This window comes from Cryptomeria japonica, chromosome 3, assembly GCF_030272615.1.
Source record: "Cryptomeria japonica chromosome 3, Sugi_1.0, whole genome shotgun sequence".
NCBI classification, from domain to species: Eukaryota; Viridiplantae; Streptophyta; class Pinopsida; order Cupressales; family Cupressaceae; genus Cryptomeria; species Cryptomeria japonica.
The window spans coordinates 355,559,262-355,586,328 of NC_081407.1; the positions used below are offsets into that span (position 1 = coordinate 355,559,262).

General features: G+C 36.2%; 1 protein-coding gene across 1 annotated transcript in view; it reads left to right on the forward strand.

Annotated features, from left to right (window-relative positions):
* LOC131080001 (ATP synthase subunit gamma, mitochondrial) overlaps positions 1 to 27,067 on the forward strand; it is a 132,468-nt gene that overhangs the window by 70,561 nt on the left and 34,840 nt on the right. Inside the window, exons 6-7 of the mRNA XM_058018051.2 lie at positions 21,022 to 21,144; positions 21,271 to 21,390. Of these exons, the coding sequence (XP_057874034.2) occupies positions 21,022 to 21,144; positions 21,271 to 21,390 (243 nt within the window). The remainder of the gene's footprint in view (positions 1 to 21,021; positions 21,145 to 21,270; positions 21,391 to 27,067) is intronic.

Here is a 27,067-nt window from a genome sequence, read left to right on the forward strand (position 1 = left end):
TCCAATCTCTGATTCTTTCCCTCCTGAATTGTGGGCTGATGAATCGACAATAGATTGCCAAATTTCTCAGAAATGCACAATCCACCTAGATTTCATCCTCAATATCAATTATCTGTATTTCTTTGCTCTCCTTTTTTTTTTCATTCTTCCCTTCCACAGAATTCTGCTCGGGGTTTTTTCTGTTATTAGGGTTTCCAGCCTGTTTCAGATCTCCTGCAAATCTGCTATGCTCTTCTCGGGTTTGAGCCATTTTTTATAATAAAGATACTAATATTGCCGATTTCCTCTGCAGACCTTATATTCCAATGGTAGAGGCAATTTGATTTAGATTTTATATGATTATCTTTTTTTCTAAGATGGTTTTCAAATTTTTGAGACATATTGCAGTTGAAGTTTTTTATGTTTAGGTTGAGCCTTATTTAGTGATGTGATGTCGGGTAAATCTATGAAAGAAATAATAAGAAAATTATCAAGGTGCTTCTAGAGAGGCCTTATACTCTTAACTATGAGGTTAGAGGGGATTCAAGTGAATGAACAATTTTAACTTCAATCATTTTATGTTTAGAACATGATAGAGATTGGCAGTTGCTGATGGAGTAGTGTATTTGTGTCTGACTGACATTAGATGAAATTGAAGAATTAACTACCCAAGTGGGCAGAAGTATTTTAAAAGTAATTTTGTAATATTTAGTTTATTATTGTCAATTACGTCTATAGGATGGACTTTAGGAATATTCTTTTATTCTTTTGGTTAAGTTCTTATCCTTTGCTTTGTTAGTTGTTGCTCTTATCCTTTATGAATAAAGCCTTTGCAACTCTTAGTTAAAGAGATTTTCACTCCTCTATTTAATATCAAATCTCTTGTTAATTATTGTGTGTTATATCTTTCGTAATATGGTATTACAGCCATCTATGGAAGTTTGTTGGGATTAGTGATTGCTTGTAGATCTACAAACTACTTCTAACACTAACAACTTGCATGCACATGACACAAAAGTGCCAAAAGATTGCCGTACAAGATAGTATGGTGCTATATGGATACATGCAAGGGTTTCTGACATATTTTTTCAGTTGAATCACATCTAGGTCTTTTGCTCAAAATCTTGCAATTTTTTTCTTGGAATGGTGATTTGTTTTTTGTGGAAATCAGTGTCTTTTTTACAAAAATTTTCAGATTCTTTTGGTGAAAATATTGTGATTCTATTTCTTTTGTTGAATATCATGCCTTCTTTTAGAAAATTGTGCCTTATTTTCTGAACAATTTGCATGCCTATGTATCTTGTAATTTTGTGTAGCGTAGTGCTCTTTTTTGATGATTTGTTTACAAAATTATGCCACAACGATATTTTTGAAGTACCTTTTTTGGTAATTTTTTAAAATTGTGGGGTTCTCTACATTTTTTTTGACAATTTTTAATTTTTTTACAAAATAGTGGCTATTTTCAATGATACTATTATGATGTTTTTACACATCGCCCCATTGCAAATAGGGACCCCCACCTTTTTGCTTAGATTAGGTGCCTTAGTTAGGTGTCTTAGTTTGCTTAGCTTGGCAAGAGTTTCTTTAGTCATTAACCTTTGGTAGTGAGTAAGAGAAGTCAAGTTGAGGTCACGTTGCAAAATTGCTAGAGGTTGTAAGATGTTGTCAATAATGTCAATATGTTGCAAGAATTACCAAGGTTGTCAGAAAGAAGTCAAGGTGAACAAATTAGGAAATTTCCTTCTAGGGTTCGGTTTTTTTTTTTGAGAATAATGATTTTGAAGGAAATAAGGTCTTCCTTGAAAAATAAGGAAATTGAATCTCTCTTGTGCATTTCAATTTACAAAATTGGACAATTTGCCTCCACAAATGTGAAAGGGGGGTACAAATTTACCTCCATAAACAAGGAAAATTTGGCATACCTTGAATGATTTTTAGAATGAAAATTATCATTTTGAGCACTTTAAATATTAGCAATTATAAGGGAAAATTTTGAGAAGCTAAGTTTGGATGGAGATGTTGAAATTCTTCATTGAAGCGGCTAGATGAAGGGGAAAATTAACCTTCTATAAGCATGGAAGGGGGTACACATTTACTTCCCCAAACAAGGAAGTCAATCAACCTCAAGAGCGAAAGATAGAAAGTATAAGTGATCGATCAACTTTCAAGATCAAGGAAGAGGAAAGTTACAAACGTGGAAAAGAGATGTGGATCAAATTTCACAATCAAGGAAAGAGGGTACAAGTTTACCCTTTAAAACATGGAAACTTTTTCAAGGAACAAAACAACACTCAATGATTTGCCAACCTCAACAAAATGGAACTCCTACTTAAAGTGCATCATTTTGCACAACCATTAAAGACTAATCGCTCAAGGAAAAAGGTCAACTTAACAAGGCAAAGGAGAGGGTGCAGATCCCTAAACAAGGAAGTATGATTGTATGAGCGTGGGAATCACTTTGTGCAAGTTTAAGCTTCTAGAACATGGAAGCGGTGCACAACAACCTAGACAAACAAGGAAGCAAAATCAACCTCCCAAAGAAAAATCGCTTTGTGCAAAATTATCTTCCACAAATATGGAAGGAGGGGTGCAAATGAACCTCCACAAACATGGAAGGGAAACAAATTACCCCTTTGAATCAAGGGTGTAAAGGGTCCTCTATACAAGGCTTAGTCTTCTCATTGTAAAGGTTAATAGTAGATCAATAGACATTAGATAACAAGTAGCTAGAGTAGAGTAGGAGAAAAGGGAGATTGTTGCCAAGACTTTGGTGCAAGAAACATATTATTTTCATTGCAGATATGGTGAATTTCATGTGATGATTCAAAATTTTGCATGGTCTTTACTTCTCATTTGTTTTGATGTTGATTAAATGGATGGAAGATCTTGTTGTTGACAAATGGTGTACCTAATGTTGATACTACTTGTAATTTATTGATTGCAAATTGGAGTGTAGTCAATTGAACTTGTGTGAAAGCTTAACTTCTATTACTTCATGCTCATTGTTCGTGTGAAACAAAGCTTGGTTTGGTCACACCTAATCAACAATTAGTTCCCACATTCTTAGGATTAGGTTAGCTGTCTTAACCCTTAATTCCTTTTGTTATTTGTTTTTCAAGTTAAGTATGTCTTCATGTTCCAGCAGCATTCAAGAGCTCAAGTATAAACATAAGTCCCCTTGTGATGTCAACAATATCACATCAAACCATTGAGTTATCTACACGTCAAGACATGACAGTAGATACCTTGGAGTCACCTTGTATGATCACATAGTTCAGCATTCAAGAGGATTTTGTATTATTTGTATGAAGTGCATGAAAAACACATCAACAGATCCCTAGGGCTTTTGGTATATTTCCAAACTTGGCTTATGAGTTTTTTTGAATTAAATTGTGGGTATTTTTTGCCATTCAATGGCTAGGGTTTCAAAAATTTGATATAAAGGTTTTTGACAAATTTAATAAAATTGTGGGTTTTTCTTTTTGACTAGAGTTTTATGGGATTTTTTATTTTATTTTTGGTGATTCAAAATTGTGGGAGGGTTGGCTTCATTTCCCAACATCATGTTGGAAAGCAGCCAATATTTTTTTGGCAAAAATTCTAGCACTTGAAAACAATGCATGCTCACGATCTTGGAGTAAAGATAACTAGATAAAATCATCATTGGTGTTGACACTTGGGCAACGGTTGTGGGTAAAGGCCAACAAAAGTTTGATGAGCATGATCAAGGAGCTGTCATGCTGATCAAGTTATCAATTACAAATGAAATACTTATGGAGGTTCAAATAGACAAAACCTCTATGGCAATTTGGAAGAACATATGAGATTTGCATAAGATGTTAGATAAAGGCAGGGCCTTCTTCCCAGTAAATATGGTTTTTTCAATCATGATGGATGATGATATCTTTGTAGGAACATTTATAAAGATCAAAGACATTCACAATCAATTGCAAGTCATAGGTTGCATGATGGAAGAAGATGTGGTGGTCATAACATTGAAAATCTTACCATAGGCATATGAACATTTTATTGAGACACTCAACATCACATCGATCTGTGTTGACCTAAAGTTTGAAGATTTGTGCAACAAGCTCTTGCAGCAGGATCGATGGAAGAAGCAATTTGGTAGCAATAGTGATACATTGAGTGTTGAACAAGCCGTTGCAGCCAAGGACAAGGGAAAAAGCAAGTGGCCTCAAAAGAAAGGTCAAGGGAATAATGGAGATACTTTGGAAAAATATCACTTTATTATTGTGGCTAACTTGGTCATATGAAGAAGCACTATAATAAGAGGTCGGCTGAAAAGGAATCCAACTTGGAGGGCCTCCACTAAAGGCTCATGTCATAGAGCATTTAGAGTAGGAGCCAACCTTCTATGCTTTCATGGTCAAATAACCAATAGATTAGTCAAATTTTTATGTGTGGTACATCAATTTTGGAACATCTTAACATGGCTTGCTTAGATTTAGTGATCTTTGGTAGTGGTGAGTACACAGTTGTTGGCAAAGGGAATGTGCAAATCACTTTTGGAAGAAAAAATCTCATTTTTCTCAATGCGTAGTATGTGACAGTGTTGACGTGTCTAAAGTCGCGTAACTACGACTCCATCCGGCCAACACAGAATAGAAATGCTAAGAATCCTATCCTCTCTTGAGATAAGGAAATCCCTAATGCTGTTTTAAATTGATCAATGGGGATGACCTCAATGTTTCGGTTGTCAGGTTTGACTACAGGATAGCTTAGTAGTTGATGTGTTTTGCTAGAAACACAAAGGGGACTTATGGTTAGATGGAATTGGTTTCGTACAGGTTCCCTAAAGTTTTATAGTCCTATATCACCTGATTTTCTCATAATTGATGTTATTTCAACTCGATTGGAGGGTGTCTTTAATGAAAAAAGGAAAAAAAGGAGGGATAAGGATAAAAAGTAAATAAGAACAGCTAACTAATTTTAACTAAGACATCATATTTCAACACATAGACGGAAGTCTTAAAATAACTAGAAATTACTTTGCCAGTCAATTAGCACAACTAGGTAAAAACCGGTGCAATCATCTAAGGATTTTTGAATTTTTAAGTTTATTATGTTAAGGATATAGCTTCATTCGGATTGAAGCAAGTAATATATAACGACATTGAACGAAGGGTCACGTCCACATAGGGGCATGACTTCTACGTGGCATAAGCCATGTAGAAGTCATGCTCCTATGTGGACATGACTCTTCATCCTTTTATTTATAGGCATCACCACTTGCTGTGAACTAAAACCAATAACCGTGGTAGTTTCATGAACCAGCAAGCTGTCGATATTATCATAGAAGATTAATAGTTAGAGTTTTATATATATATATATATATATATATATATATATATACACATCAGAGGTAAAACATATTCATTGCAGTGATCTTATTAAAGTCTATACTCACTACATATTACCAGACTATTGTATTCTCTATCTTTGATCTAAATTCCTTAACATGGTATCAGAGCCATGTTGGTAGAGAAATAATAAAATAGTGACACCTCTTTTCTAAAAAAAATTCAGACTTGCACTCAGAATCAAAGGAAAAACAATCATAGTGAACAGTGTTAGAGTGGAGGATAGACTCGAAGGCGCATCCAACTTCTTCTCATGGAGAATTTGAATAACAACAATTCTTCAAGAACTCGAACTAGATGCATACATAGAAGAAGATATTAAGATGTCCGAAGACGAGCCAGAGAAAACAACTTGGAAAAGACACAACAACAAGGCTAAGAAAATCATAATTGATGCTGTTAAAGATCACATTCTCCCAACCATCTCAAAACTAACTACAGCTTATGATATGTTCAAGACCATTTAAAACTCATATAAAGTAAATAATGAAAGCAGATTGCTCACTTTAAAACAGCAATTAATGCATATCTACATGAACAAAGGAGAAACAATCACATCCTATTTCATGAGGATTTTAGAATTAAAAGACCAATTGTCAACTATTGGGAATAATATAGATGATATGGAGCTATCTCTAATAGCACTTAAGGGATTACCATCCAGTTGGGAATCCTTTATTCAAGGCATTAGTCCTTGTCCGACACTACCAAAATTCGATCAACTCAAGACTGATTGTACTCAAGAAGAATATCGACTAATCACAAGAGGATTGGGTCCAAACAAAGGGGGAGAAATTCAAGCACTACATGCTAACACAAGCAACAAAGGGAAAAAAAAGGAAGTTCTTACGGAAGAGAGGAAATAATCACAAAAGCAAAGACTTCTCCAAGATTCAATGCTACAAGTGTGATAAATTTGGACATAGTCACAGGTTTTGCCCAGAAAGAAAGAAAGCTCAAGCAACCATAGCTGAAGTCAAGGTAGTAGAGAATCCTCTATTTTTCTTAGCCTTATCAAGCGAACTAAACTCAAACAAACATATGTGGATAATCGACAGTGGAGCATCTCGACAAATAACCGGTTTTAGAGATCAATTCGAAACCTTTGAAGGCCACTCAACTGAAGAAGTTACAATAGGAGACAATTCTACCTATCCAGTGAAAGAAATTGGGACCTGCTCAATTCAATTAAGAACAGGAGTTACATTACAATTGAAAGATGTTCTCTTTGTAGCGGGTATCAAAAGGAATTTGGTCTCTATTTCAGGACTAGCTGATCAAGGATATTGTGTCACCTTCCATGAAGATAAAGTTCTACTCTGGCCTAAAAACTCTAACATAAAGAATGTTATTCCTATAGGATCTAGAGATGGTAGTTTATACAAATTATGTAATACTCGAAAACAAGCACTAAATCATGAAGTATCAAACTCTAATGAAATTTCGCATAGAAGATTAGGATATCTTCGATTTAGTGCCCTACCTTCTATAGGAAAAATTACCACAAGATTACCTAATCTAAAATCTGATCATGTTGGAACTTGTAAAGGATGTGCTCTAGGGAAGAACTCAAAAGGGTCCTTTCCCTCAAGTGAACACAAATCAAAAGTTGTACTAGAACTTGTCCACACTGATTTGTGTGGTCCAATGTCATTACCATCACTAGGGGGATTCTTGTATTACGTGATATTTGTTGATGATTACTCTAGGAAAACTTGGATCCATTTCATAAAACTCAAAGAATCAAATGAAGTGTTATTGAAATTTAAAGAATTTAAGGCCCTAGTGGAAAATCAAATTGGGAAGAAAATAAAAACTCTAAGATCAGATAATGGGGGTGAATATATCTCTGAAAATTTTAAAGAATTTTGCATTTTTGTTGGGATTAAGAGGGAGTGTACTGTACCTTATAATCCTCAACAAAATGGAGTTGCAGAAAGAAAAAACAGAACCATCATCAAAGCTGCTAAAGCCATGATGCATGATCAAAATCTACATATCTCATTTTGGGCTGAAGCCTCAAATACAGCTGTGTACATTCAAAACAGATGCCCTCATTCAATCCAAGAGAATATAATGCCTGAAGAAGCCTTTACAGGAAATAAACCAGATTTAAGCCATCTAAGAATCTTTGGTTGCCACGTGTATATTCACGTTCCTAAAGAAAAGAGAACCAAACTAGAACCCTCTGGGAAGAAAGGCATATTTGTTGGCTATAGTGAAACCACTAAAGGATACAGAGTCTATATTCCAGGATGAAGATCTATTGAAATCAATAGAGATGTCAAATTTGAAGAAGATGCTTCTTATAAACTATCTCTAAGTGCAAAAGATGATCTAACTGCAGAATTAGATGAAAATCCTACAATTGATAATCAGAGGGAGAATAGCATAGAAAATCATGAACTTGAATCACCTAATTTCGAGAATGTTGAAAATCCTAACAACAAAAAAAGGCCACTATGGGCAAGACCGATGATTGAAGAAAATAATGTGGAACTTGATGAAATCTTCAAAGAGAATAAGAAAACAAGAAGTCAATCATGCTATGTTGCACTCATGACCGAACTTACAAAATCTGAACCATCAAATGTTGAAGAGGCGTTAACATGTCAAGCTTGGAAAGATCCAATGATTGAGGAATACCAATCTATCTTAAAAAATGATGTTTGGGACATTGTACCTAGACCAAAAGACAAATCAGTTGTCTCATCAAAGTGGTTGTTCAAAATCAAATATGCACCAAATGGTAGTATTGAAAAACACAAAGCCAGATTCGTTGCCAAGGGGTTCTCTCAAAAGGCTGGAATTGATTACGAAGACACATTTGCTCTAGTTGCCCGATATACTTCTGTAAGAACCATCATTGCCATTGCAGCTTCCAAAGGGTGGAAGATACACCAAATGGATGTGAAGACCGCATTTTTGAATGGTGTTATTGAGGAAGAAGTATATATAGAACAACCTGAAGGCTTTGCTACACATGATAGAAATCTCTATGTGTGTAGACTAAAAAAACTCTCTACGGCCTTGAGCAAGCTCCCAGGGCATGGTACGGAATGATAGATAGTTATCTCTCCAAACTAGGATATTCCAAAAATGAAGCAGACTCTAACATATACTTCAAAATATCTGATTGTGACATGTTAATACTTGTTCTCTATGTTGATGACTTGTTGATAACAGGAGAAGATCACCTCATTGCAAAATGCAAACAAGATCTTGTGGCTGAATTCGATATGAAGGATCTAGGTCTACTGCACTATTTTCTGGGCCTAGAAGTATGGCAAAAAGAGAATTATATTTTCCTAAATCAAGGAAAATACACTACTGATATTCTGACCAGATTTGGTATGATAGATTGTAAGCCTCTATCCATTCCAATGGAAACAAATCTTCATAAGCTCAAAAGTGAAGCAACAGATTCAAAACCTACAAATCCTGCATACTATAGACAAATTATTGGATCTCTTATGTACCTGGTAAACACTCGCCCTGATATTTGTTATGCTACCAATGTGTTAAGTCATTTCATGTGCGAACCTAAGAAGATTCACCTAATGGCTGCTAAGCATATTCTGAGATACTTGCGTGGCACTATTGGACTTGGCCTGAAGTATAAAAATGTTGAGATACAACTCCAAGGGTATTCTGATTCTGACTAGGCAGGAAGTTCCATTGATCGTAAAAGTACAATGGGGTGTTGCTTTAGTCTTGGATCAGCTATGATATCCCGGTTTAGCAGAAAACAGTCAGCAATTGGTCAGAGTTCCACTGAAACCGAATATGTGGCTGCCTCCATGGGAGCATGTGAGGCAGTATGGTTAAGGAAATTGCTAGTTGGACTATTTGGGAAGCCCCTAAACCCCATTGTGATAATCAAAGCTGCATCAAACTTTCCATAAATCCAGTTTTTCATAATCGATCCAAGCATATAGAAATCCCATACCATTACATAAGAGATATGGTAGACAAAGATGTCATCAAATTGACCTACATTAGCACTGAAGAGCAAAGTGCCGACATATTCACCAAACCTCTTGCAAAGTTGAAAGTGGAGTACTTTAGAGGTAAACTTGGTATGACTAAATTATAATGGAAATTTCTGATATTAATCTTAATCATATGTAATATATTCATGAATATCTTGAATGCAATATTGCATGTATGTTGTTATGTCATGGAAGGTGACGATCTTTCATGTGATGTAAGTGTAAGATCGCTATTGTAAGGTGACGACTTTCACAATAGCCTGATCTGTTGTCAAGATTGACTACATTAAGTTGTTGTCCTGGAATGTGCCGGAAATCTTGATACTATATTTACTATGATGAGTTATTCAATTGTTATCATTAAATGATTGTTCCGAAATATGTCGGAAATTATGATAACAATCATATCATGATTGACTATATTAATTTGCTGTCCCGGAATTTGTTGGATATCATGATACTAAAAATATTTCACCTGTGATAACGACAATGTTACAATTGTCACTAGAGTCAAGGTTGTAATCTGATAAGAGTTCAAGTAGTTGTTGTCCCAAAGTGCTGGATATCAGATAATCCATCTCTCTCTGAGATATGAAGTATTTCACTAGTAAATGTTACTGAGTGAATGATCATGTCAAATGAATGTGTATATCTAGAATGTTGTTCCTCAAAACTTAATTATGAAATTCAATCCTCTTTTGCTAAGAGGGAGTATTAAGGATATAGCTTCATTCGGATTGAAGCAAGTAATATATAACGACATTGAACAAAGGGTCATGTCCCCGTAGGGTCAGGACTCTACGTGGCATAAGCCACGTAGAAGTCATGCCCCTACATGGACATGACTCTTCATCCTTTTATTTATAGGCATTGACACTTGCTGTGAACTAAAACCAATAACCGTGGCAGTTTCACAAACCAGCAAGTTGTCGATATTATCATAGAAGATTAATAGTTAGAGTTATATATATATATATATATATATATACATCGGAGGTAAAACATATTCATTGCAGTGATCTTATTAAAGTCTATCCTCACTACATATTACTAGACTATTGTATTCTCTATCTTTGATCTAAATTCCTTAACATATTAGATACGAACAATGGACTCTTACACCCATTCATCCAAATCTAATAACCGAACTTTAGCACAAAAAGGGGGTGCTCAGACTAACCATGTAGAGGAAACAATAATCAACTATTTCCTAATGGTATGAACCAAGATTTTCCATCAAATACATGCATAAATAACTGTCTGAAAGTAAATACAGTTGCAAAAATATGAAATAAATGGAGAAGAGGACTATGCACTCCCAGTATAACAAATATAGCTTTAACATCCATTAAATCCTGTATATATTTCGTTAGAGTTTTTGTAACAATTTTTGTTTTCTGCCTACAACAAAGGAGGAACAAACTCTATATAGAATTCCGAGAAATGGATGAATGGCCAAGATTTTACTTAAACAAGTGGGCCAGATTCATCCTCTATCAAAAATGCCCATACCCATAAATGGGAGGCAAAATATCAACAACAAAAAAAGGAGAAACAATAACTACCCAAAAAGGTAATCAATAACTACCCAAAAAGCCTCTCCAAAAAGTGCACATGCACGGAGCTCAAGATTTACAACTGTTTTGGTAGTTAGAAATTAACTTTATGTTTGAAAAGTGCTTTTTAAGATTTAGAAAGAAACTTGTATTTTAGGAAAGCACTTTCTCCTTTTCTATTGTGGACCCCTTTTCCAAAAATTCATCCTCGTTGTGCAAATACTCCTTCCAGATGTCCCGACTTGTTGTATGCTCTGCTCGAACATATTTCTGAAATCTAATGCATAGCTGGAACAACACCATGCTTTGGTGCATAGGAGGATGGCGTATTTTATATTGCATAGCCTCCAAGTGGCAATCTACATGCTTTAGCCCATCCTTCCAGCCGGACCGATGAACCTCAAAACTTAATATGTCTGAATGCAACCCACTAGCAAATTCTAGGTCCTCCATGGAGTATACGACCTTATCAATTCTCAATCTATCCTCCCAGTCTGGTTGTACTTGATCATCAGACAAACTATTTTTCCAGCCTAGAACCATTGATCGGAGGATCTTTCCACCAAGATCCCTCATGTTTTTCAAAATTTCCTTGCATTCCTTCTGCTCTTTATTAATGGTATCTTTTGTGTCATTCTTCATGTTGGCAGTCCAGTACCATTCTTTAAAAACGCTAATGTCATAGGGATCCAGGATAGCGAACAATGTGGGAATCTGTGTGTGGGTCCAAAAAAGAGCCCTTATGAGGGGAAGAATTGTACCAACCACCTTATGAACCCTGAAACACTCTTTTACTTCAAACAATTTGACAAGAATGGTCTCTCGGTGGTGGGCCATTTCCTTTATGTCTTCAATGATCCGCTCTCCCTTTTTCTTAATGTCCCGAATCCATTCCCTGACGGCCTTGGCGGTATCACGTACTCCTTCAAACTCGGTTGTGGTCCTTTGTGCCAATGCCAATGGGGGAACATGGGATTCAGGAGCATGTTGCAATGGTTTCAACAGGTGATCAATGTATCCTTCAACTTGCTTAGCACAAACTTGGTACATGTCTCTCTTAGCAGTCATTTCGTCGAGTTGTTTGAGCATATTCTGCACGGAATCCTTGAACTCTTCCCTTTCTTGCTCTTTGGTGGCTCCCCCTATCGGGATGGTTGTAATTCTATAATCGACCAATGCAATCTGATCAGCTGGCTTATCTATAGGCGGGGTAGCGATATGAATGGTGCAGTTCCTTTGCTCATCCTTAGTGATTCGAGAGTAGGTCTTGGGCTTTTTCTTACCTTTGGATTTTATCACTCCTATCCAAGAGAAGATATCCTCCAAGTTGATAGGTGGCTTGACAGCTACTTTCCGCTATGCACGAGCAATTAACCAGTCTTGAGGGATGGTTTATCTGGATGCTATTGCCAAATTCCCACTTTGTTCCTTGGAGGTTTCAGTTGGCTCACTGCCTATCTGCAATTGATCTGTCATAGAAGGAACGAATGTAGTATCCAATCCCTTACTCATAGCTGAGTTCTCCCCTACCTCACTGAACAACTGTCGGGTATCCCCTTGTGATGGTTGCTCTTCAGTTTTATTGGGCTCCTGGGTCTCATCTTCCTTTTGCTCTCCCTCAACAGTGGTGTGATCTTTGCCAGCACTATTCAATTGTAATTCATGTCGACTCCCTTGTGTGAGCTCATGCTTACCAGCCTCTTGATTAGGCGGAATTTCTCCCTCCTCAACTTGATTTCTAGGTTCATCGGAGCCAACGACCCTTATCTCTGCATCTGGCTCACCTTGTGCCTGAGGATTATTAGCCTCGAACGCATCAACATCACTTTGGAAGGCGGAGCAGGTATATAGTCAAGTTCAACTACATCATCCCTCGAACTGGGGTCTTTGGATGACGAACTGACTTTCGGCCTCCTGATAGGGATCTTTTCCCTTCTAGTTCTTTTTGATGTCCGAGTCCCTCTATTGGCTCTGGCTTTCTTCCTCTTCTTCTCGAGTTTCTCAACCTCTTCCTTTGGTGCGCTTGAGGTTCCCTCATCTTCCGAAGACTGAGAATCGAGACTGCCCATCATATTGTATGTAAATTGAATCCCTTCATGGGTCAGTTTCTCGATTTGCTGGGATAACCAGTGATCGGTATACCTTCCTGGAGCCTCCATGATCGCCTCAAAATCAATAATTGGATCCTGAGTCCAATCAATGCCTGGCAAGAGGTATTTAATTGCCCCAAACTCTTGGACTTGCAAGCAATTGCCATAATCTGTTATCTGATCTAGGACTCGACAGTACTCATAAAGCCGCATTTGTTGGACACTTAGCCTAGAATACTCACGTCGTCGAACTTCATAGTCATCAGAATAGTTGCTCCAATAATCCTCAATTGATGCCTTCGCTCTTTAGCGCCTATCATAGGCCCTCTTTGCCAAATTGTCATGATCGAAACACTTCCTTGGGAAATGTTCTTGTAGGCCATAGGATGCTAATTCAGCAAATGACTCATCAACTTGCATCGAATTCTTGAAATGCACATCGAGGTCACTCAAGATCATGGGGAAGGTGAATCTGGATTGTTTCTTATCTCTGAGTAAGCTGCCTGCTGGGTGCGCTTGTCTTGCGACTTCCATATGGACTATTTTGTCTGTCGGATAGCGTGGAAGTCGAAATGGAGCTCCCTCAAAGCCTGCTATCCTTATATAGGTGAACCTAGGGAATTGGATAAACCATGCGCCATACTTTTGTATCAAAATGGTAGCCTGCTCTGAAAGCCTTATGTGCAATCCTCCTTGCATTAACCTGACTAGGCGCATTGTAAAGGCGTCATTGACATGCTCATACTGACCAATTGCGTAAGCAATGTTGTTCTTTTCTCTTTGAGCTATGTCATAGTAATGCAGTTGAGGGTAGCATTCATAGACCTTTACCTGATTTGGGTCATTCCCGATCTCACCTTTCTTGATTAACCCTAATGGTGGCTGGTGTCAAGCAAACATGTAAACCAGGTAGGAAGTCATGGTGAAATACTTCTTTTCCTCAAGCTCGACCAGCTGTGTATGGATATTATCGCTGATGATCTGAGCCCAGTCGAACTTGGCCTTCTCGACAAAGACTTGTTCAGTAAAGTAAAACATCCATTCCTTAAAAAAATTGGATTGAGGGAGTCCCATAACCCTGCTGAGTAAGGTGACCATATCGCCATACTCATTATAAAAATCACTTCTGGGGGTCTTTTTACTGATCCTAATGCTTGGGGGCCTTCTTTCCTTGTACCATTCTTCGTTTATCAATGTCTTGCATTTAGCAGGATTCATGTCATAAGCAACCTGTGCCTCATCTATAGTTGTAGCAACATGATTATCGGGAATTGGAATGTCAAATGCTTCCCCAATGGCCTCAGGTGTGAAATCAGCTAGCACCATATTTTCTAGGACCACTAATTTGGTCTTTGGCTGATAATGTCTGGCAGCCTCAACTACTAGTTCATAATTTTGCACGGATGGAGGGAAACTTGCTGCCTGAGCGATACCACTCTCCATCATCCGCATGGGCTTTCCATAGGCGTTAGGAGAATATACCCTATTTTTGAAATCCTGAATGTCTATGTTTCCCAAATCAGTATCACCTACGTTCTCCCATATGGTTTGGACTTTCGACTCCCTAACTCCTCCCTTTTGGTATTGGTACTTCATTCTCTCATCTCTGTGGGGAATGTCAGATTTAGAGACCCGAGATGTTTGGGTTGCACCAAGTGTTTTTGAGGATTCTACCGCCGATTTAGGCATTTATCCTTTACAACTGGATGCTGATTGCGAGACGAGATGAAGGAAGCGAACAGGTTAGCCAAAACAGAAGATGATGTTAGCGCATAAAACCAAAGATCAATAGGAACACCAAATTTAGAAAAAAGCACGACGCTTCAATAAAAGAGCCTCATTAAATGGAAGTGAAACGATTATTTGAAACAAGAAATTAAGCTGGCTCTGTTTTAAAATTTGCCACTTGGTTGCAGTTTAGGGCTCGGGTGTTTAATGATTGCCAATTTTCGCACTCGGAGATGAGTCTTGCTTAAGTTCAGTTTATTCAAAATGTTCAAAATTTCCCTAAGTCTGAATTTTACATTTCAAGGTTAATTTTCCCTAGCTGGCTTTGCCTTTGCGCTATGTTTAATGCTTTGCTTGATACCTCTCAAAAAGAAAATTGTGATCTACAAAATTTCACCGTTTGATTAATTCTCCATCATTTGTTTAAGCACAGTGGCCAATTTTGCATTCATTTAATGACTTTAAAGGAGAAAAAAATGAACTTACCTGGCGAATAAGGTGGTTATCCCGCGATTTCTCCAAACTTCGGGTTAGAAAAGCTTTGTGCGAGTTCGGCTTGCAACGCCCTTTTGTAACCTTTAAAAACTTCTTCCTCCGACTAGCATCTTGCGATTTTTCGACTGCGAAGGGTTGTGAAAGGCTTTGCAAGAATGAAGGGTTTAATGAAAACGCCCTATCACCCCCGAACTTTGCACCAAAGGGGGACTCTGCAAACTTAGAGACTTAACACCTATTCTTCTCTCCCTTTTTGCTTGTTTCGGCCTTGAAAGGCTTTTCTGCGAGAATATGAAAACGCCCTATCACGCGACTTTTGGGCTGAGGAAGGCTTTTGCCAAATTTCGCGTTTTACTTGCTTTGCCCAATATCGGGCCTAAAGGCTAAAATGTAAACTCTAAATCGCCCTTCACGCGATTTTGCAACTTCATCAATGCTTGCCCATTTTCGGGCTAGGAAGTCTATTTGCAAACTTATAAAGTCTAATGCCTTTCACATTGCTTGCATTTTTACTTGGTTCGGTGATTCTTGGGACAAAATGGAGGTTTGAAAAGTTCTTTAAAGCTCCGCAATTTAACTTCGCCTGCCCATTTTCGGGCAGAGGGCAACTTTTGCAAACTTTATGATTTTCAACGCCCTTCTTCTAACTTGCGAAATTCGGCCAAGAGAGGCCTTTTGCAAAGTTACGCTTTTCACTTGTTATTTCGGGTTGAAAGTCGATTTTAAAAAAAAGCTTGAGTTATAATGCCTTTTCACATTGGCATTCCTAGTTGTTTTGCCGATTTTCGAGCCAAAAGACATTTTTGAAAAGTTTTCAATGTTAAGCTTTTCACGCTTAACTTGCAATTTTCGGCCAAAATGGGCCTTTTGAAAAGTTTATTTTAAAAGTGAAACTCCCTTTCTATTTGCAATTTCGGGCTAGAAAGCCCTTTTGGAAAGTTTTTAAACTAAGTGCTTTACTCCATTTTCACCTAACTTGCCCATTTCAGGCTGGGAAGATAAAATGAAAAGTTTGACGTTTAAAGCCAATTTCGGCCCTAAAAGCGATTTTGCAAACCCGAGGACGACTGACACTCTTGCCTATTTAGCCGATTTTCAGGCTTATGCTAAAACTTAGTCTCCCTTGGATTGATTTTAAGCATTCAGATTGCGAGAGTCTCTACAAATTGACCCCCTGGCCTTGCGACTTAAAACTTACAGACGCCCCATCTCTTGATGGTTACATAGCTCACTGCTTCACTACTACCTGCTGACACTCAAAATGGCAGATAAAAATCAAAATCCTACATCGGGCAAGACGAAGACTGGAAAAGAAACGAGGGGGATCTTGTCGGCAACAGGGAGTGTGTGCAACGCACAACAAATAGGAATGAAGCTTAATTCACTCTCAGTGAGTCAGATCATGCATCATTGTCCCAATTTGGATGTCATATTTAGCAAACACAAATGCTATATAGTTGGCAAGGAATCCAATAAAACCATCACTATTGGTATCAAACATCATGGTTTGTATCGGATTGTTGATACACGATAGGTTTAGGATTGTGAATTGGCAGCCAAAAGTGCATCAAATATCAATACTTTATGGCATCAACAGAATGGGCACGTCAACCTAATCTATCTCTCGCAATTGGCACAAGAGAATTTGGTAGAGGGTTTACCTTATATACAATAGCAAATACAAGGTGTTTGCGGAGCTTGCCAAGTAGGGAAATAGTACAAAACTTTGTTTTCAAATGGACAAGCTTGGAGAGCTTGGAGAGTTCTGTAGTTGGTTCAAACTTCATGTAGATGTTTGTAAAATAAGTAAAAACATAGAAAAATTACCAAGATATTCGATATTTACTAAGGAGTGAAAGTCTCCTTAAAGAAGAGTTGCAAATGATTTATTCGATAAGTATAAGAACGACAACTAAGAAACTAGAGGATAGGAACTTATCTAGAAAGAATAAAGAATATTCCTAAAGTTTATCTTAACAACTTAATTGACCATTATAAACGAATATTAGAATATTAGTTAAATAGTTTGTGGATTGATGAATACAACATCAATGATTGGTGCCAAACACTTTGTTTATTTTTTTGATGATTTTAGTAGGAAAATGTGGGTGTTTTTCTTGAAGTCAAAATAAGATGTCTAAGAAATTTCAAATTATTGGTAAAAAAATAGTCAAGATGTGACATCATAACTCTTGGATCTGATAATGGAGGTCAATTTTGTTCAAATGAGATTGCTAACTTTTTTGTTAAACATGGTATCAAATGACAATACAAAACACTGTATATTCCACATCAAAATGGAGTAGTTAAGAGAAGAAATTGTACAATTATGAAGAAGGCCTCGTGTATGTTGGAGAATAGGAGTGTTTCCAAGAAGTTTTGGGTTGAGGAAGTTTACATTGCAGTCTATCTTCTTAGTAGGTCTTCAACACATGCAATGAAGGAGAAGACCTTAGAGAAAGCTTAGTTTGGGAGGAAATCGAAAGTGAGTCATCTTAATGTCCTTAATCCTATTGCATATGTTTGGATTCCAGATGCAAGGAGAACCAAGTTGGACTTGAAGAGTAAGAACTTAATGCTTAAAGGGTATAGTGAAAATCATAAAGCATACTAGTTGATTGATGTTGACATTGACCGCATAACATTCAATATAATGTTGTGACCAATGAAGAAGTTGGGCCCTTTCAACTCTCTTTCAACATGAAGATTGCTAATGAGCTGCCTCTTAAGGCTAAGGATTTAGGTGTTCAGCTTCTGTTGGCTCCACTTGAATGGGGTGATGATTTTGAGCATGATGAGTCTCTCAAGTAGGTATTGGCATCAAATGATTTTCTTGAAGATAACTTGAATCAGCATCTAGATGACATAGAAATAGGCAGCCCAAGTCACGATGGCAATTGATTTGGATGAAGAGGTTTGTAGAAAGAGACCCAAGTGGTAGGAAAGCATCATTGGTGATGTTCGGGGTGATGAAATGATTTAGGGTAGATCATCTAGAGGCAACAACAAGAACACAGTTAACTTCGCTCTTATGGCCTATTTTGGGGATTTTAGGTGTGCCAAGATTTTGTAGAAGCAAAAGGTACGCGAATGGGAAAAGGCAATGGAAACCGAACATCAGAGTCTTATGAAAATAAAGCCTTGGGTTCTTTCAGATCTTAAGCCCATTGGTTGCAAATTAGTGTACAGAGTCAAGTACGAAGTTGATGGTACACTTGATAGGTACAAAGCATGGTTTGTTGCAAAAGGTTTCTTACAACAAGAAGCCTTTGACTATGAGGAGACATTTGCTGTTACAACAAAGATGAACACCATCCATTTAGTTTTGGCAATGGCAACACATTTAAGTTTGAAAGTCCATCAAATGGATGTAAAGAGTGCCTTGCACAATGGCAACTTGGAGGAAGAAGTGTGCATGTCTCATCCTCAGGGGTTTTAGGTTGTAGGAAAGGAGTATCAGCTATGCAGACTGAAGAAAGCTCTATACTCAGGTGCCTAGGGTATGGTACATTAAAATTGACATGTTTTTGGTTGAATAGGGATTCCAACAAAGTTCTTCAAATCCAAATCTATGAGTCAAAAGCATAGGCAATGGGATCATTCTATTGGTCATTTATGTAGATGATATCATCATTACAGATAGGCACATTTGATTGATCAAATTTAGTGTAACTTGAGTAAGGCTCTTGACATGACTGACTTAGGCCTCCTACATTACTGCCTAGGTGAGGATGTTTGTTAAACAAGTGGTGGTATTTTTATTTCTCAATCTAAATATGCTAGGATTTTTCTTTGAAAGGTTCAAAGTGACAGGTTGCAAAACCTCTTTTACACCTATGGAGAAAGGGCTGAAGCTTTAGACTCGAAGGTAATAAACAAGTCAACATTCAAGCAACTAGTGGGTAGCCTTATCTACCTTACAGCCACGAGACCTGACTTGACCTATGCTTTGAGTTACATTTCTACATTCATGACAGCACCAAAAGTGGGTATTATAAAGAAAACCTTTGTAACTCTTATGGGGATTTACACTTCTCAGTTTAATATCGAATATCTTGATAATCATTCTGTGTGTTATGTTTTTCGTAATAAGTATGTGATGGAAAATTATTGCAATGAAAAAGCCTTATTTTTATCAGATATAGAAGTCAATTAGACACATGCCATGGGCTTATTTGTAGAATATCAAGTCAGATAATATCAACAGAGACGGTTTGCTTTATATTGGGTAAAATAACGTGAGAATAATTTGGCTACATTTGATGAAGCAAGAAGACTACCAAATGTGAGTTGTGCCCATGAAAAACTCAGAGAAACTGAGTAAATACCTTAACCTTTTTTGGGAAAAATACTGAAAGCATTAGATAAATTAAATACATTTCTCATTCCATTACAAATTTTACTCCGTTGACATCAAGATTATCATAATAACATATATTAAATAGCTAATCATTGTTGTAATAAGTTGCTTATCATCAATATTAAGTTGTGTTCCTATTTGTTTCATGTATTGTGTGTGATTTTTATTCTAATGTCTGTAAAGCATTGTCACACCACTTACTCTCAAGAATGTTTTGGTAGTTGAATTGTAAAAGTTGACTTCTCAGATTGCGAAAAGCTTGGCAAATACGTATTCTATTCATTTTCTCAGAGAGTAAAGTTAAATTTGGGAGTAATAGCTGATCACTCTGGAAGGATATTGACTATGATAGAGGGCTTTGAAACCCTTGAAATCCTACATAAGTTTACAGATGATTTATACAGGAGCAGCAGTGTTTATCCTGCTATAGCTGTAGATCATTGTGATCCACGAAACCATAGAAGCTGTAATCAGGTGAAACCTATGGTTAACCACAAGTATTTGGCATATGGTAAATTTGATGTGCTGGTCAGAATCGACAGCAACATTTACCCAGCACTTTGGATGCCCATTCAAATTAATATCAAAATCATGTTATATTCTGAATTTCAATTAATTAATAATACAGTCAATTGTGCATCTAGAATGCTGGATGGACAACAAACTTGGTTCAGTAAAAAATCAGACAATATCAGTCAAAACGGGTTGAAACTGTCAAAATTATTGGTCAAAGTTGAAAAAACTGTGGGTTTTTCTGGGATTTTCAGAATGGCTTGTGAATTTTTTCTCATAAATTCCTCAAGATTCATTAATGAGCATTTTAGCATTTTTTAATTACCTGCATTTTTCCCATTTTGAACCCATGTAAATGAACTCTATTTATACTTTAAGTTTTCCGTGGCATTGCTGTGTAAGTATAATGCTACTATGCATGAACCACCTTTTGTAGGGTATGTTGAACCAGAAAAATGATTGGCATTGACAATCCAAGTTGCCCGTTTCTGCCTTTATTAGCAACTAATTACTAATTTTCTCTCTACACAATATGGATATAAAGGGGAGTTGTCTGGAATGACATGGCATGTTTTGAGTGCTGGCAGATAAAAAATGATATGACTGCAAGATTCTTATTGTATATTGCGTATATATATCAAATGGTAAAAAATATACTTCACATGAATTTTGCCAATTATTTTTTGTACCTTTAATGATCACTTAGTAGTTTGATAAGATATCTAGCTTCTTAAGTTTGATTACAATAGTTATATTTCACTATGTATGGTAGTCTTTACACACACCATTTAACCATTTTATGCATGCAATTATGCGCAAATCCAACACAAGAATAGACGCTTCTAATTAGTATATTACCTCTAGCATATGGTGAGTTTTTCCTTTGCATAAATCATTGCATGGTTGACCATGGTATTATTTTGTTAGGTCTCTATGATTGTGGATGACATTCTGAAGAATGTGGAGTATGATGCCTTAAGGGTTGTTTTCAACAAATTCCAGTCTATAGTCGCATTTATGCCAACAATGTCAACCGTGTTATCTCCTGAGGTAAGGATTATTTTTTGTGTTTGTAATTGTGAAAGCTTGAAAGGCAGCTGAGATATCCTTGTGTCTTAGTGGGCATTCTTTGGCATATTCGTTGAACCATTTACTAAGATACTGAGGCTGGTTTAGGTCGTGGAAAAGGAATCTGAAATGGGAGGAAAGCTTGGTGAACTGGACTCTTATGAGATTGAAGGAGCTGAAACAAAAGCAGAAGTGCTACAGAATCTCACTGAATTTCACTTTGTCTGTGTATGTAATCTGGTGCACTATAACTCTGCATATTTTTCTTGCAGTTAAAAATATTGAATGTTCTCATTGGATGTTGCCAATAGTTGATCTTAGCACGTTTGGAGATCTTATGGCCCTTCTCACCTTTGAGGATCCCACTTTAGAAAGAGTTGTTCAAGAGGCCAAGGCCTAGGAAGTAAAAGAATTCCAGTTTCCTTATTTGTTACCACCTTTCACAGAAAAAATTTCCAATATGCAAAGGCCAATAAAGAGAAAGAATTCTGGTTTCCCTATTTGTTACCATCTGTGTCAGAATACTTTGAATTATAAGCTTTTATATTTGGCTGGCAATGGGATTTTCCTATTTTGAGAGATATAGTGACTAAAATTTATGTTATAGGAGCCTTGATTTAAATTATTAACTGCATGTGTATTTTATGCATCAAATATCTTTGGCAAAATATTGTATTTGTTGTTTTTCTTTGTTTTTCTTCCTTGATTGTTTTGTTTTATGTAATATAGTAGTGCTTATATATATTCTTTTCTCAGTTACATTCTTTTAGAAGAATATTAGCAAGACAAGGCCTAGGAAAGAAAAAGAAGTGTTTAAGTTCCACATATGTTAAATGCTTGGTATGTGTAGTAACTTGTGGTATTCTGTTAGTCAAAGAGACAAGGACTAAAAAAGAAAAAGAAGTACAGTTTCCTTTTTTCTTACTGTCTCAGAGTTGTTCGACTTATAAATTCTGAATTTTCCCATTTTGAGAGTTCTCTGATGAAAATTCATGTTGTATAAGCTTTGCTTTAAATTGTATGTGTTTTAACTTTTTATGCATCCAGTATCTGTGGTTAACTATCCATTTAATTGTCTTCTTCCTTTATTGTTTTGTTTTCTGTCACATAGTAGTGCTTCCATAAAGTCTTTTTTCAATTTCAATTTAATAATTAGTAATTACTCACAAGAGAAGTGTCTTTACATTCCACATGCATCAAGTGCTTGATGTGTGTAGTATCTTGTGGTTTTATGCTAGTTGAAGAGACAATGTCTAGGAAATAAAAAGAATTGCAGTTTCATTTTTTTGTACCGTCTCAGTAAAGTTTGACTGACTTGTAAAACTTTTATTTTTGGTAGCCGATTGGATTTTCCCATTGGAGAGTTCACTGATGAAAAGTAATGTTATGGAAGCTTTGCTTTAAATTGAATGCAATAATTATGCAGTTAGTATCTCTGGCTAAATGTCCTTTTTGTTGTCTTCTTCGTTTATTGTTTTTTTTTTTATGTCAAATAGTAGTGATTCTATAAGCTCCTTTTTCAGTTTCATTTTAATAATTACTAACAAGAGAAGTGTTTACATTCCACATGGATCAAGTGGTTATCTGTTATTGTATAATTTTTTTTATTTTTCTGTGAAGGAACAGAAGGGGATAGTTGCTTCTACAAATCATGAGATTATGAATGATATTATTTAGATTTGCCTACTTGAGATGCTGATAAGAAGCATGATGAGGCACATGATTTTAACATCTTCCAGACTCATGGGAAGAAATTATTTTGATTTGGATTAGGCTAGCCTCAGGATTATTAGTGTTTTGAGAAGGGAATGACCAGTATCAATCTCTATGTGTTATTGTGGTATGTGTTTTGGTTCTTGACAAAACAATAGAGATCATCTTGGCAGGAGAAGAGACATCCAACTGAGACAAGATATCAACCATAGACGATAAGCTCTTATCATCACCCCCGAGCACACTACATGTCCTTCATGTTGTTGAATTCATATCTATTGATGCACTCATGACATTGCATATATATGAATCAATACCTCCTAATAGACCTCAAGTCGTTCATATACTTTTGGCGCCAAGGATAGGGTCAGACCAATATATATTACAAGTTACATATGAGTCTCCCTTAGATGCAAGTTACATTTAACTTAATCACAAGTTACACACAAGTGGTTTGCCCAAATAGGGCCTGCCCCAAATTAGACTCATACAACTGAGATATCCAAATGCCAATGCCGACAGGCCACTTGGCATTTTGTGCACTAGGTCGGCCCTAGAAGGGATCCAACCTAGCTACACAACAACGGTAACAAACTTTGAAAGCTCTAAAACCTTAGTAAGACTTCAAAGCAACTACAATAAACATGTTTGCATCCTAGAAAGATAAAAGAAAAAAAAAACATTTTATCACTGAGAATTTTTTAAGTAGGAAATATCAAAGAATATATCATCCAAATAAAAATTCAGTTAATCAATAAAAGAGAAACCATTTCTCATAATAAGTAGAGTCAAATGGGCATGAATTATGCATTTTCAAATATTCAAGATACAAAATCAGGTTACATTCAAAAGCTTTGCTATCAAATCAAACTTTCAAATTTAGTTAAAGTACCGACACATATAAAATAGAAGTAGAAGATAGACACAAAACACATTGTAGGATAGATATGCATAATATAAAAATAAGCATACAAATCATAGTGACCAAGATTTTGATGTTGCAAAGGTTGGACATCTTGGTTCAATACTGGGTCACATAATAACATCAAGCTAATGCTTTTATGCAGCCAAGGGTTTTTGTAATACAACTTGAGAGAGGGATAAAATTTTAAAGACAAAGATGACCTACACATAACATTACCTCTTCACTTCTAATGATTCTGTGAAAAAACAAAACTATAGCATTGTCATGTTCATCAAGCAAAGCAATGATATGACAGCCTAAATTAGCTTCAAGACATTTAGCTAGAAGTACGGGTTATTTCTTTCCAGAGATCTAATTTACAAGGTTGCCACTGTAGTAAAAGATAGACCATCAAATGTTGTATGGACCAAATGAAATAACGAACAATCTTCGCAATAACAGTTTAGTTGTGCAGAAAATCTTGTTAAGTTGACACAAAATTAAACCTTGATAAAGTAGGCACAATGAGCCAAAGTATAGCCTCAAATATGGACCATTAACCTATCATAATAGTAAAATACTATCTATTTGGCCAGAAGCCCCACCCAAATAAAATAGATTTAACATTTGTTATCTTGTTAATTTAAATTGAAAGATCCTTTTGATTTGCACATTGAAAATTTTATTTAACATTTAATGTAGGTAAGAAGTAGATACAATTAAACCACGTGTGATAGCGTATTGATGGTATTGACAAAAATCCTAGCATTTGAATATAGATAAATTTAAACCATGATAAAGTAAAAAACAAAATATGAAGTATGAACAATGGGCTAAAATATAACCTCAAAATATATACCAGTCAGTTGTCATGACTCATAACAGCAAAATACTATCTCTTTGGATGGAATCCCAACAAAATAAAATAGATTTAACTTTTAATGTTTTTAATCTTGTTAATTAAGATTGAAAGATCCTTGTGATGTGCATATTGAAAATTCTATTTAACAAATTATTCATCTAATTTTATGCATTGGTTGAATTTTGTGTAAATACTATTTCAATGCGTGAAGTTATAGAATGTATTTGCAGCATTGTCACAACAAAAAAATTGCCTAAATTTGACTCAAATGCACACCCTCTTGAGTCCCTACTAGTTTGCAACTAGTTGCGCCTTCTATCATGTCGCAACGAGCTCTTGCTTGTAGTTGTGCCCTAAAAACATTGCATATTTGCATTTTTCATAAAATATTTTGCCATTTTGCAAGTTTTGAGGGTTTCACAAGTTGGTGAGAGATTGCTTAAGGTTTTAGATGTGATTTTTATGCAATTTAAACACAAAAAGGATGTTGAAAATTGTAGTCAACGGGCTTTTAAAAAGATATTTTTTGGGCGAAAAATTGTCTACAAGGTCTCGATTTGCAAAAAATGGGTATAATCAAGCAAGACTATGGAAAGTTGTGCTATGAAAGCATCTAAGTTAGGATGTTCTAGTGCTACATGCCAATACCTAGTCGCTTTGTGTACTTGATTTGCATGTGTGAGGTGAGGCATAGGTTGGAATGCATAGACACCAACTCACTCGCCTTTTTAGGTGCCAACTAGTTGTGAATGGGTTAGCTACCAACTTTAGTTCTATTTAGCTGAAGAACTTACAACTTATTGAGATAAAGTCAATACAAAATTACAAATTTATAATGGAGTTACAAATTAATAAAATAATAAACTATAAAAGCAAAGGTGGGCTAATTAAAGTAAGAGTAAAACTTAACAATATATATGTGTGATATAACTTTAATGGCAAGAGGGAGCAAGTAAATAGATCCTTGGGCATGGAGGTATCGCCATGAATGAACATTTGTGTACTTGTCTCAAAGAATGCTAAGGATGTAACTTGTTGAAGCTGTAAACAACACCTTATATGTTTAGACATAGGAAGAGTATGGTGAATTCTACCTTCTACCCGTTGCTAATTTCAACAACTTTGTATGGTGGCACCTTTCTAGGCATATAACCTTGGTATAATACTCAAGGGTTAAAAATGAAGCAAAGAGATGCATTAAGGTGGTCATTTTGTTCCACCATTTAATGCTAATCTATGTAGTCTTTCTATGGAGGGACAAGTTTGAAGGATGACATTTTTTTTTTCGGGACTACTTTCAAAATAATTATATAATATATAAACATCAAAATTTGAAAAATTAATTATAAAAAATAGTAAAAGAAGCTGAATTTTTATTGTTTATGTAAACAATATCAGTAAAAGAAGTTGATTATACAAAGTTTGATAGTTTAACAATCAATTGATCTAGTGATTAATGACAAGCATCTATAGTATAGTATTTATATTATCCATCAAGCAAGGTACAAGGTACAAAGTGCAAGGCGACAAAATAAAACTGACCCGTAAAATACAATGGCTAATCAAACTCATTGTTCAATGCAAATGTTGTGGCTGCTCCTCAATATTGGAATTGCTAGTCTTGTCTAGATCCCACAAGTGTATCCCAACTAACTCAATATGTGTAACCTAATCCTCAAGGAGTTAGAGTTGGTTGCCTTCCTCCTCCTCTTCCTCCTCTTTCCACTTCTCGTTTCCTTTTTCCCTCCTTTCTATTCCACAATTTCTCTTTGGTGATCGTAAAAGAGTATGGTTTATGCTTTTTAATTTGTTTTAGTTTAGGAGGCTTTGGTGGGCTCTTTTTTATGTTGAGGTTTAATTTGGGAACCTTTTTTTTTCATTTTAGTGTTTTCAAAATATATAAATGACCTTTTGTCATTGGACATGCCTAATATCCTCATGGTGACCTAAGAGTTACGATTGAGCTTCCGAAACAACTCTTGCGTAGCCCTCAAGATGGTAGGGTGTCATTGGCCGTTCTTTTGGAAGGGAGGCATTCTTGGGGACATCCCTTATTGGGAATGGTTGGGAAGGGGGAGGGGGAAGTGGGGGCAGCATTTCATCCCAATCAAACCATTTTTGATACATTGGGCCTAACGTTGGCGACTTGTCCTTGTGGATGCATGAATCTTTCTCACCTCCTTTAAAAATGTTTTTGATGGGTCTTGCTCCTTAGCTGCTATCATATCTTTGCTTTTTTGACAATTGTCAATGTCATATATTTCATTTAAACATGGTTGATTTGTATTAGTAATCTTAATCATATTCATGATAGGTTCAATGAAATTCATCGAGTAGTCTAGAGGATCCAATAAAATCATTGTTGGGACTAGTGCTTTGACTTTTTGGGCCATCTTTATATTTGATTGCTTCCATCACCCCAAATT